Source organism: Vulpes lagopus, chromosome 2 (assembly GCF_018345385.1).
Source record: "Vulpes lagopus strain Blue_001 chromosome 2, ASM1834538v1, whole genome shotgun sequence".
Lineage (NCBI taxonomy): Eukaryota > Metazoa > Chordata > Mammalia > Carnivora > Canidae > Vulpes > Vulpes lagopus.
In genome coordinates, this window is record NC_054825.1 from 175,856,974 (window position 1) to 175,869,577 (window position 12,604).

At 46.9% G+C, this 12,604-nt stretch overlaps 1 protein-coding gene across 4 annotated transcripts in view; it reads right to left on the reverse strand.

The window, feature by feature from the left end:
• Window positions 1–12,604, reverse strand: part of TDRD12 (tudor domain containing 12) — a 69,297-nt gene that overhangs the window by 43,686 nt on the left and 13,007 nt on the right. For all 4 annotated transcript variants that reach the window (XM_041744096.1, XM_041744094.1, XM_041744095.1 and 1 more), the window contains exons 4-8: window positions 12,083–12,202; window positions 9,465–9,520; window positions 8,299–8,384; window positions 2,955–3,144; window positions 2,123–2,218 (exon numbers count right to left, since the gene is read on the reverse strand). In XM_041744096.1, the coding sequence (XP_041600030.1) occupies window positions 2,123–2,218; window positions 2,955–3,144; window positions 8,299–8,384; window positions 9,465–9,520; window positions 12,083–12,202 (548 nt within the window). The remainder of the gene's footprint in view (window positions 1–2,122; window positions 2,219–2,954; window positions 3,145–8,298; window positions 8,385–9,464; window positions 9,521–12,082; window positions 12,203–12,604) is intronic.

Consider the following 12,604-nt stretch of genomic DNA (forward strand, 5'->3'; position numbering starts at 1 on the left):
TGCTTCTCCCTCTGCCTGTGTCTCTGCCTCTGTCTGTCATAAATAAATAATCTTAAAAAAAAAAAAAAAAGGAGCCAGAGCAACTTGGAGAAATGGTTTATTTCAGGGTCTCAGAGAGGAACCCATACTAATGTGGATTAATGAGCAAATGAAAAGGAATCAGACATTTAAGTTCCGTGGCAGCATCCTATAAAATATTTACAAGGTGAAGAACTTTCCGTGGAGAAGCCTGCCAGGTGACACCTTCACGAAGCCATCAAAAGGACCTTCACCAGCAATGGGACAAACCAAAGCTCTGAGTCCGCTGGCAAGGTGGAATGGGGGGGCACAGCGCCTCCCTGGAGGGATCCCTGCCACAGGCGCACAAGCTGAATCTTGTCACGACAAAACATCGGCGACAGCTGAGGGATATTCTGCTCAACAGCCAGTCTAGAGTCTTCACAAGGGTCAAGGTGATGCTGAGCCGCGTCCCTGTGCCATAAGGAGTCGCGGGGACAAGTGGCCCAACCTGCCTGGCACCCGAGGCTTCGGCGATCGCCATGCGTCCGTGCTGGTCTTCTGAGTTGTCTGGCTCAACTGTGAATATTTTTGAGAATAACCTTGTTTCTGGGTAAAACACACTCCAGTAACGGGGAGAGATCCAGGCAGCAATTCATCCTCACAGGCTTCAGAAAAAGTTCTGCGTAAAGTTCTCCGACTCTTCCGTAATTACATCTGTGATGATCCTAAAATAAAAATCTCCCTGAGAAAGTGGATGCAGGCGCCACGAAAGCAGACGCTCGTTTCCTTCCCTGCTGAGCCCTGACCCCAGGGCTCCTGGGCTGTGTGAGCAGGCTGGCCGAGGAGTCAAGACAGCGTCCAGGACTTGTGGGACCCAGGAAATTTAACAGAAATCCCCTACCCCTGGACAAGCAGAGCAGGACTGATTCCATTTTGTGCTACACCCGCCACCTCCCCTATGACCCCCACGTGACCTGCTTATTGCTTAAGGCGCTGCCCCACCCTAGCCGAGCCTGCTGGGCACACCCTAATCAGAAATCGGCTCATAACAATGTAACCCTGCTTTGTGCCCCCCAAAACTGGGTGCCGATTCTGACCACAGTAACAGGCCAGCTCAAGTGGATCCTATAGGGTAAGGTGGAATTCAATCGGTGCAACTTTCTGTGTATCCCATGGGCCACTGGGCCCGATAAAGCTGCTACGCCTCTTAGTCTCAGGGTCCAAGTCCCTGCTCCGCTGTGTCAGGTGCACTTGGACCCAAGCCCGAGCTTGTAAATAAACCCTCGTGTGTTTGCATCGGTGTCGGCTCCTCGGTGGTTTCTCGGATTCGCAATTGTGGGCACAACAGGACTGATAAGCCTCGGGATCGAAAATTAATCATTAAGGGCTTCAAAATCTGGAAACATCCGCCAAAACAAATAGGTGAGGGAAACGATCAAGGTTTACCTCCCGGGAACAGCCTGGGGTGAGGAGAGGCCGGGAAGAGAAAGTTGCTTTTCCTCACTTTTCAGTTCTTCTCTGCTAGTTGATTGTTTCACCAAGTAATAACAAAGCATGATACTCTGATTTAGAAAACCGCAAGACAACTTCAAGGAGAAGTGCCAAAAATTAAAATACAGTTGAAAATAACTTATCTCCATGTGTACAAGGAAAAGATCTTTGCCTGGATTCCAAGTAACACCTAATGGATCTGTGACACATCACAACCAGTTACATCTCACATCAGCTTTCCTTTACTTCACCATCAAGACACACAGGTGCATCCCGACACTGACCCCACTAAGGAAGAGCAGGAAATGCTTAGGGTCCAGCAATCTGGGGCTACAGAAACCATGGGGCTCCGTGCTCAGAGGAGGTCTGCTTGGGATTCTCTCCCTCCGTACCCCTCGCCCCCATGCTTGCACATGTACACACACTCTACTACACAAACACATCTTTTTAAAAAATCCTCTAAGGACTGCAATGCAAATTCTGTCAGCATCTGCCCCATAAATTGTTGGTTCCACGAGATTGAGAAAGAGAGAAAGAGAATTACCACAGCCCTTCTAAACAACCCTTATTATCTTTAGACAGTTGAGAGCATCCTTTGATGCTACGAAATAAGGCAAGTGAGTGAACTTACCCAGGATCACAGCACTTGGGCCAAGGTCACCAACAACACCCTTGGGCCGCCACGGATGCTGGAGAGACTGAGCCAGAAAAGTTAAGCCATGTGAATCTGACAGAAAGAACACAATTCAGGATTAAAACATGCAATAAAGCTCCAACAACAAATGCAAAATGCACTGGCACAGCACTTCAGCTCCTGCTCTTGCTGGAAGGTCGGGAGAGACCTAACTCCAGGCAGGAAAGCAGTATGAATGAATTAAGGAAAACTGAATTCAGAGAGAAACATTTAAAATTGTTTCCACTGTCCATGACAGTCTATTTCCCTATCAATAAATAATTATTTTTAATAGTGTCTAAAATGGTAAGTATTTGACCTTGTTTTCGTAACATCTTTAAATTATAAACTTATGTATGGACTTCTGAAAAGATAACTCCATGTTAATAAGAAATTGAGAACAGGGATCCCTGGGTGGCTCAGCGGTTGAGCGCCTGCCTTCAGCCCAGGGCATGATCTCGGAGTCCTGGGCTCCCTGCATGAAGCCTGCTTCTCCCTCTGCCTGTGCTCTGTGCTCTGTGTCCCTCTCTGTGTCTCTCATGAATAAATGAATAAAATCTTTTTAAAAAATTGAGAATAGTTTTTTCTAGTCTCATAAAAGCAAACTGTAGCAGCTTAGAACTTTAAAACCTGTCACTGATCCACTAGGATTAAGAGTAAAATACTAAATTCAGAGTCCAAGACTCTGCCTCCATATGGGGAAAAGTTCGTACAAACTTATGTCAGTACAGTAAGATTCATATAAATAAGGCAGTTTAAAAGAAACCTGTATCGGTGAGAATCCACTCACTTTCCACTCCTTGAGAATCTTTTCCTTGCAAAAACATTGGCCAAAGAGTAAGTGCAGGATTGAGTTTACTGGAAAAGGATGTTGACTTTATATTCAGTCTTGGTTTCTCTACAGAATCAACATTTTTATTCTCCTTGGGTGATACATAACGAGCAAAGTTCTTCGCAACCAGATCATCGTTAACACAGACCTGCACAATTTTCAATATTTCATGAATAAGACAAATGGAGTCAAGTGACTTGTTCAGAAAATATCCCAAAGTTAACCCCAAAATTCAATCTTGAGAAAAAATTATTTTATAGAACATAATTTGATAGAAACCCATCTCTTGACTTCTGCTCTAGTAATGGTTGAGTAGTTACTTCTGGTCAACCCTCCTTATCAGAAAAACTAAGACTCTGCAAAATATGAAATATCTTCTTGAAAGCACTGGGGAGCTAACATGACTGCTAGTCAAGAATCTGAGGGGGGGTTTACAAAGGATAAATCATAAAAGGAAAAACTGATAAATCAGACTATATCAAAATTTAAAATTTCTGCTCTTCAGAAGACATTGGTTAAGAGATAAAAGACAATCTACAGAGAGGAAGAAATATTTTTTAAAATCTTGTATCTGGATGGACATATATCCAGAATACATAAAGCAACTCTGAAAACTCAATTAAAAGATAACAAAACAACTCAATTAAAAATGGGCAAAATACAATTGACTATTACTCTGCCATAAAGAGACGAGATTTTGGTTATTTGTAACATGAATGGACCTAAAGGGTATTATGTTTAGTGAAATAAGACACAGAAAGACAAATACCACATGATTTTACCTATACGTGCAGTGAAAAAACAAATGAATAATGTTTAAACCAATAGCAGAAACAGACCCATCAATACAGAGAACTGACGGAAGGGCAGGGGGGTGGGCAAAAGAGTGAAGTCAGAGGTGCAGGCTTCCAGGTATGGGAGGAATAAGTCATGGGAATAAAGGGTTCATAGGGAACACAGTCAATGGTACTGTAATGGTGTCGTGTGGTGACAGGTGGAAGCTGACTTGTGGTGAGCCTAGCGTAAGGTCTACACTTGCCAAATCACCCTGTTGTACACCTGAAACATTGTGTTATCAACTTTATTTAAGTTAAAAAGTTATCCAAAAAGTGGGCAAAAGATATGAATACACACTTCATCAAAGAAGGTACACGGATTGCAAACAGCATGTGAAGAGCTCCTCATCGTCAAAAGTCATTGCGGAAAAGCCAAGTTAAATCACAATGAGAAACCACTACAACTACCAAGACGGCCATACAAGCACTGAAGAGGACAGAAGGGACTGGACCTCTCACCCACTGCTGATGGGACTGAAAAATAATTAACCACTTTGGAAAACAGTTTGGCAGTCTCTTGATACCTACAGCACCATCTAGAAATTTGACTCCTAGGTATCTACCCAAGAGAAACGATTGCACAGTTCACAGGAAGCACCGAACATGAATATTCAGAGCAGCTTTTTCTCTAACAGCCCTAACAACTCAAATGTCCAAAAGAAGTGAACAGATAAATACACTAAAATATACTGGACAATGGAAGAGCATTTGACAATAAAAGAAACAATGTGGATATATCCTGAAATAATTTTCTGGCAGGGAAAGAAGCCAGGCCAAAAACAGACCACCCTCGGGTATCCTTGTGCTTCCTCGGGGAGCTGGAAGAGGATGGTGGGCCCCGTTTTTCTTTTTCTGGCAAATTTTTGACCTCACGCATCTGCTGTAAGTCCTCTCTGCTAAAAAGCGGACCCTCTGCAGTCACTCCCTGTGAAGTAAGAACAAGTCCTCGTCTGCACACGGCCACAAAGGGAAAGAGACCTACTTGGAAAAGCAAGAAGAGAAACAGGTCAGTAGAGAAGTTTAAAGATGTTTCACTAGACTAGTCCAAAAGTCAACATTGTGTTATTCTTACCAAACTGGAAAATAAGCAATGAAAAGCCACAGGGGAAACTGACAAGAACGTGGGGAGCCCAAAATGCACCACAAGGAATAACAAAGGAGCCTTATTTGCAAACCAGTAGCATCATCAAGATGAAGCAAGAAAAGAACTGTTCGAAATAACCCCCGGATACAGGGTTTGGGCTGCTGCTCGCTGTTTGTTTTTAGACAAACGTCCTTTTCACAGGAATGTGGGTGAGCAATTCCAGGATTACTTTATGTGAATATTAGAATTAATCAAATTAAGTGTAACTGTAGCTCCCAAGGGCAGGTTTCTCGCTGTTGGAAACAGGTGTCAAGATAAAGAAGGGGAGGCCACAGGAATGCTGTCAGGCTGGACTGGAGTGAGAGGGGCCGGAGCACTTTTTTTTTGAGAGAGAGAATGAGCGAGCACACATGTGAGTTGGGGAGGGACAGAGAGGGAGGAGAGAGAGAACCTTAGGCAGGCTACAAGCCCAGCACGGAGCCCAACGTGCGGCTCGAGCTCACGACCCCGAGCCCTGAACTCAGGCGCCCCAGTACCAGAGCTCTGAAGACACATACGGATGGATCCAGGCATCAATCCGCGTGCGCGTAGACTGGTGCACACACACGTGCCTCCTAACTGCAGAGCGGGCCTACAATCACAGACACCCCAGTAGCAAGGAGCACTTCTTGTGCCCTGGTCCTGCTACCTGAATACCACTCTTCTTTGAGAAGTGGCTGAGCTGGAAAATGACAAAATTAGCCTAGAGCATCTCGTGGCACCAAAAAGTAGGAAGTTTTCAACAATGATGGGGCACACTGAAAGGACACGTAAGCCACTTTGAAGCAGCTGCTGCTAATGGCCAAATCTGAGACAATTTGAGCAAGAAAATAATGACGGTAATGGATTATATCAACCTAGAGTAAAACAAACAGCAGAGAGTCCACACTAAGATACTACTGAATTCATAAATGAGTGAGAAGGGCCAGTTCTTTTTTATAGAATTCCAATTAAAAATGTAGAAGGCCTGGGGCTCCTGGGTGGTGTAGTCTGTTGAGTGTCTGACTCGGTTTCAGTTCAGGTCATGCTCTCAGGTCGTGATGTTGAGCCCTGCATCAGGCTCCTGGCTCAGCGGAAAGTCTGCTTAAGATCGTCTCTCCCTCTCCCTCTGCCTCCAATGCACACACTTGCTCTCTCTCTCTCTCTCAAAATAAATAAATCTTAAAAAAAAAAAGGTAGAATGCCTGACAGATAAGCTTTGCAGGGTTAGGAAATGACAATGTTGGAGAGGACGTGCAGAAAGGAGAACGCCCGTACACTGCTGGTGGGAATGCAAGCTGGTGCAGCCACTCTGGAAAACAATGTGAGGTTCATCAAAAAGTTGAAAACAGAGCTACCCTATGACCCAGTAATTGCACTACTAGGTAACTACCCTGAGGATACAAATGTAGTGATCGGAAGGGGCACCTGCACCCCAATGTTGATAGCAGCAATGTCCATAATAGCCAAACTGTGGAAAGAGCCCAGATGCCCATCAACAAATAAAGAAGATGTCTATCTTCTGCACACAACAGAATATTAGTCAACCATCAAAAAAATGAAATCTTGCCATTTGCAATGACGTGGATGGAACTGGAGGGTATTATGCTAAGTGAAGTAAGTCAACCAGAGAAAGACAATTATCAAATAATCTCACTCATGTGGAATTTAAGAAACAAAACAGATGAACATAGGGGAAGGGAAGGAAAAATAAAGTAAGATGAAATCAGAGAGGGAGACAACCCATAAGAGACCCTTAATCATAGGAAATAAACTGAGGGTTGCTGGAGGGGAAGGGAGTTGGGGAGATGGGGTAACTAGGTGACGGGCATTAAGGAGGGCACGTGATGTTGTATGTGAGCGATGAATCACTGAGTTCTACCTCTGAAACTCCTAATACACAAATGTTAATCAAATTTAAATGTTTTAAAAATGAAAAAATAAGTTACTGCTTCTTTGCTCAAAAAAATAAAAAAGAAAGAAGCTTTGCAGGCAAGAATCACTGAGGGCTATTTGCAGACTCAGACCATCTCTCCATAAGATACTTAATTTCAAAAGGAAAAAACAGTAACTCTATAGGACACAACCGCGGACACCACCATCACCAGCAACCACCACCGTAACCAGGTGATTGAAGGTCAGCCTGACCAGTGATGAGCCATTTCAACACCAGACCCCGCCCCCCCCCCCCCACCAGGATGCCTGGAGACATGAAAATGTACAACCTCAATCTAATCCCATCACACAAATCCAACCTGAGCAACAACACGATAACCGTCATATAACTACAAAATAAGCGTCAAGGTCTTAAAAGATGAGGAGAGGCTGGAGGATACTAAGGAGACAGTGTGGGATCCTGGATTGGGTCCTCAAGCACAAAAAGGAAATCAGTGGGAACACGGGCAAAATTCAAATTAGGTCTGTGGATTTATTAAAATAGCACTTTATCAGCATTAATTTTCCGGTTTTAATTGCTGTGCCATTAGTCTGCATGGTTAACGTAAGGAGAACCCAGGTCAAGCACACATAAAAGCCTCTGTCCTATTTCTGCACCTCTCCGATAAGTGTGAAACTATTTCAAGAGGAAGTTTTGACATAAATCCGTGGGGAAGATGCCTTCTGTGGGCCTGAGTAGCCGTGCATCTGCACCTCCATCCACATCCACACTCGGTGCACACCTTTTGCACCCTGAGCCACCCTCCATAAGGGGCAGCCTCCCTGATGGTAACAGCTGACACCGGGGGCAGGGAGTTCACCTGGGACGCCCACTCCCTTCCTCCTCGTGTTACCTCCGCTCTCTACGATGAGCAGGTATTACACACAGTGAGACAATCACGGGGAGGAAAAAAAGCAGTGAACTCAAACCACATCAAATAACGTCTCTTTATAAAAATTACCTCCTGTTACAAGAAAATGACATTTTATACTCATCACTGTAAGAATAATTTGTCTGTCAACTAAATAAAATGTTGCCTAAATAAAACACTGAGCTGATTTTGAAGAACAATCAAAAAAAGAAAACACGGTTCTGGCTGACTTCTGATCTACCCCAGACCTTAAAAGATTACGAGCACTTCCGTGCTGGGGCGCCGGGGTGGCTCAGTGGGCTGAGCATCTGACTCTCCTCTTGGCTCAGGTCACGATCTGAGGGTTGTGAGAAGGAGCCTTGCGCAGGGCTCTGCACTCCACGTGAAGCCTGCCTGAGATTCTCTCTCTCCCCCTCTGCCCCTCCCCTGCCCTTTCTCCAAAAGAAAAAAGTTTTTTCCATGCTGTGTGAATGACACTCTTTTTTTCCTTGGTGTTTACCCTCTTGTTAACACAGAAAATTTAAGAATAAAACATTTTTAAAACATGATTCACTCACTTTTTCATTTTCTATGGTTGCATAAAGGTAGACCTCAAAAGTGTCTTGTTCCACAGCACATAATTTGGCTTCCACCTGGGTGGTTGCTAAATAGTATAAATGAAAAACAATAAATACATCAGCTGATATTGGAACAATCCTATTCCACCTGTTAATCTGCACCAACCACTTAGGATCACCCAGCATCACTGTATCTAACGGTTTCCCCCTGCTGGGTGAGCGAGTGGAGGCGAAGGCTCTCGTGGCGAGGAGTCGGTGGTTCTTGGCCCTCTTCCCAAGTCTACTTGCCAGTCTGATACCTGAGTCCTTTCCACCCTGCACACACCCCACAAGTCAGAACCCTCAGCCACTCAGACCCAAGAACCCAAACCGCAGCCCCAGGCCCGGGACCCTCAGGCACCACGCTAAGTCCTTCGCAAACATGTTTCATGGCACACCTGTCCCTGTCACTTACAGGTGAGGGACTTCCCTCCAGAGGAGGCTGCAGGGAAGCCGCGGGCAGGATGCAATCCCCGGTGCTCTGGCTCTTCCACACCCGTGTCTCCCAGTGGGCTGGCAAGGGCCCCAACTCCAAAGCCAGAGACCCTCCCGGCCTCCCATTTCCACTGGGTCCAGCATCTGACTGTTCCTCTGCCCAGACAGGGGGCAGTGGAGAAGGGCCAGCACCCCAGGCGTTTCATACCTACTTCTCAGAACACAGCGACTTGGCACCTGCCTGCCAGGGGTTTGGCCCAGGAGGCTGTACTTTACAGAGAGAACACGCTGTACAGCTGCTCTGAGACAGACCACACACTTTAAATCGGCAATGGGGATCATTACACGATCAGTACCCAGGAAAAGTCGAGCTTTCCATCAATAGCCGGTTCAGTGAAATGCACGGACATCTATCTTGCAGTGCACAGCTTCCATGTAGACGAAGGGCCCCTCACCCAAACAGCCCCCTCTAATTTCAACTCTCAATTGCTAATGTCTACCTCCACCCCCAAACTTTCAGGGGTGCAGAGTTGCTGTGACATGGGGCAGAAGGAGTCCCAGGTAACAGATGTGCCCTGTGAGGAGGGGCACACAGCTGCACGTGGCCATCTCGAACCCCCTTGTCAATGGGAAGCACACCAGCTGGGGCGCCAGTTCAAAGCAGGTCGCGGTGGTGATTGCACCTGCCCTACCTTTTAGGATGTTCTGGAAGTACTGCACAGCTGCACTGTCCCACTTCTTGGCTGGTCTGGAATAGTAAACAGATGCAAGTTTACCAAATAACACTCTGAGGCTAGGACACCAACGTCACCTTGTTAAGCCACATGCTGGATGTTTCTGAGATTACGTGTTGAATGTGTGATGCCTGGCTCTGCTCTGGCGGTGAGGACCTCAGCTGCACGCTGCCACGGGCTCCTCTCCCCACTGCCGCCTGTAACCCAGTGCACACACTCTCTGAGAACGGGCCACGCCTGCCCCCCAGGGACCAGGGACCCACCTGTTTCCGCAGCCAGATCACGAGCTCCCGGGGCAGGGATGCTGCGCATGCGGTGTCCCGCCACACAGGCTGGTGCAGAGCGAGGGCTCCGCGTGTGCCAGTTGGACCACCGCGCTAGAGTGGCCGGGGGAAAGCCACCAGCCAGGCTCTCGTGGTGTGCCCACACCTCTCCTCTGTCTCCCACTTTCCCCTGATGATCTTGCCCTTCCCTGTGCTATGGAAAGGAAATCCTAAGAGCCGTAGACAGCGGAAGATGAGGAGGAACCAGTATTTTGAGGCATGGAACAAAAACAACTAAGTAAGGGTAGAGTGATATGTTGATGTTTCTCTGCTGGTTTGATTTTCCAAAGATGCCCTCATCATCCTGCTTAAGGATCAAAAGAGGTAACAAAGCACCCAACCCCATGCTGAGGTGAAGGTATTACTCTATTTCTACTAAAAAAGATATTGAGCACTTTACTCCAAGAAAATCACAAAGTGTTCCTAAAAGTAAAAAAAAAAAAAAAAAAAAATTAAGACAGTAATTTTAAAACCTTGCTACACATACTCAAAAATTACCTAGTAAGTTTAAAAAAAAAAAAAAACCTGTAGTAGATTCCTAATAACAAAATGGGCCAAGAGAAAAATCAATCTAGGCCATTAACAGGTAAACCAGTCCTTCAGTCTGTGTGTCTGTCTCTCACACACACAGGTGAATAACCACAGAAGAGACACTCAACTTCACAAATTAGAAAAACACAAAGGAAAATGATACCATTTTCATACAACAAACAAACAAAACTTTAAAAACCCTGATGATAGTCAGCGTTGCGTGGGAAAAGCAACCCTCTCTGTACCCTGGTGACGTGAGGATACGCTGCTAGTCCTTCTGGAAGACCATGTGACAAAATCTATAAAAACCGTAAATCACACATTGAGACAGACATCCTAGATGCGCTGCAAACACTGAGGGTGTGCCCAAGGCTGGCGAAGGTGGTCACGCAGAGGGGGAGCTGGACGGGGGCAGACGGGCACCAGAATCAGCCCTGGCGGGGAGGGAGACGGCTGCGCTGGGGGACAGGTGGGAGGCAGGGGTGCTGCTCGCAGGGGACCCGCTGGCCTGGAGTCTCTGAGGACAGAGGTGGCCTGGGTGGCGCAGGGAGCCTGGCGGGGCACACTGGCGTCAGCAGGGACAAAGGGGTTCAGCACCTACTAGTACAGCTTCTGAGGCCAGCCCTGGGGGGATGCACTTATAATCTCATGGGAACTACAGGTGCTGGGGGTGCGGGGAGTGGGAACGGAGGGTTTCCACACATCCCGTGAGAGCATCCACTAGAAAGGTGGCTTCCAAGTCCAGGGAACAAGATGCAACATCACCAGGGCGTACAAGCTAAGCAGGTACTGTGCTGTGCCCTGGTTTTTCTTCCCATAATGCCACGGTCCCCAGTGGGGGTAGCAGGTGGGAAGGTAGGGCTGCCCCAGGGCCTTGGGTAGCACTCGGGTCACGACAGTGGAGATCGCAGCCCTACCCCTGCCACCAGGCTGCCCAGTGCAGGGCCCCTGGTTAGTCCTGCACAATCCCTGGCAGTGTGGCCCAGACTAGGAAAATGGGGCAACGATGGGGGGAGGTGTGGGCTGGTATGTGCACCCCCATAATGCTTTATTTGGATTTATCCATATTCTTGCGGGGATGTGCAGCACAGGGTGGCCTGGAGACAGTCCAGCTGGCTCTCAAGAGAGGAATGGTTAAAGACAGCCAGTGGCCAGTTATGTTCACCCCAGGAAGTCCAAGAGGAGAAAGCAGCACACGTACTAGCAAAGAGCTTCCGCACATTCTTGGGTTAAACATGCAAATAAGGCAGTAGGTTCTAATTTTCATGAAAGGCCCCACATAAATGAACACAAATAAAGCACCGAACAAGGTCTGTAAGCTCAGAGCCTAAACAGGTCCCAAGAGGCCTGGTGGGAGGGGGTCGGGGACGGTATGGGGGAAGGGCTGGGGAAAAAGGCAATGGATTGTTTTGGGGGTTTTTTTAATGCTCCATGATCCTAGTACCAGGGTTTCACCTTACAGTTATTTTATTACTCTCTGTAAATTAAAAGAAGTCGCAGCCTGCTCCAAACCCCCTCAACTGCAGCCTTGGGGGGGGGCTGCCCGGGGAGCTCCACGTGGCCAGGTGCCACAGACACACACCTGCCCAGAAGTCTCCTGAAGCACAAAGGGGCCTCTGGAACGGCCTAGCGCTTCTCAAGGGGAGCAGGTTCCACATAAACAGCACACACTCAAATTCAGACGTTTCCTCTGATTCAGCACGTGTTACCAGGGGCACTTACACAATCTCGGCGCTATCTTCACAGAAGTCAATGTGCAACGTAACAGGCTTCGTGCAGTACAGCCTGAATTTTTTCGCTCGGTAGGGAAGCTGCATGAAAGTTTCTACTGCAACCCGGATGCTTAACAGCAAAACAGAAACAGTTTTATTATATTAAAGAAAACTTACGCAGAAGACATCTCTTTCAAGTACACGCATGTGATCGACCTAAAACATGCCCAAACCAATTCTTTCTGTTCCTCGTATAGCTGCCAGCAGCAGCAGGTGCTGGAGACGTTTGCCCAGGTGCGTGCGTGTGTGGGGAGCTGGTCCTCGGAGCGGGGAGGGAATAAAATCTTACTCTTCTTAATAGAACAGAACATACGCAAGTATCCAGTGCATCCTTGGTGCTAAAGCTCCATGCTGTGGGGGCAGGGAGTATTAGGAAAATCATGTCTAACAAGGCTCCTCAGAAGAAGAAACACTAGGAAATAATGAACAATCCTGTCAAGTCGCTTCTACTTCAGATTTTAAACTTTCAATC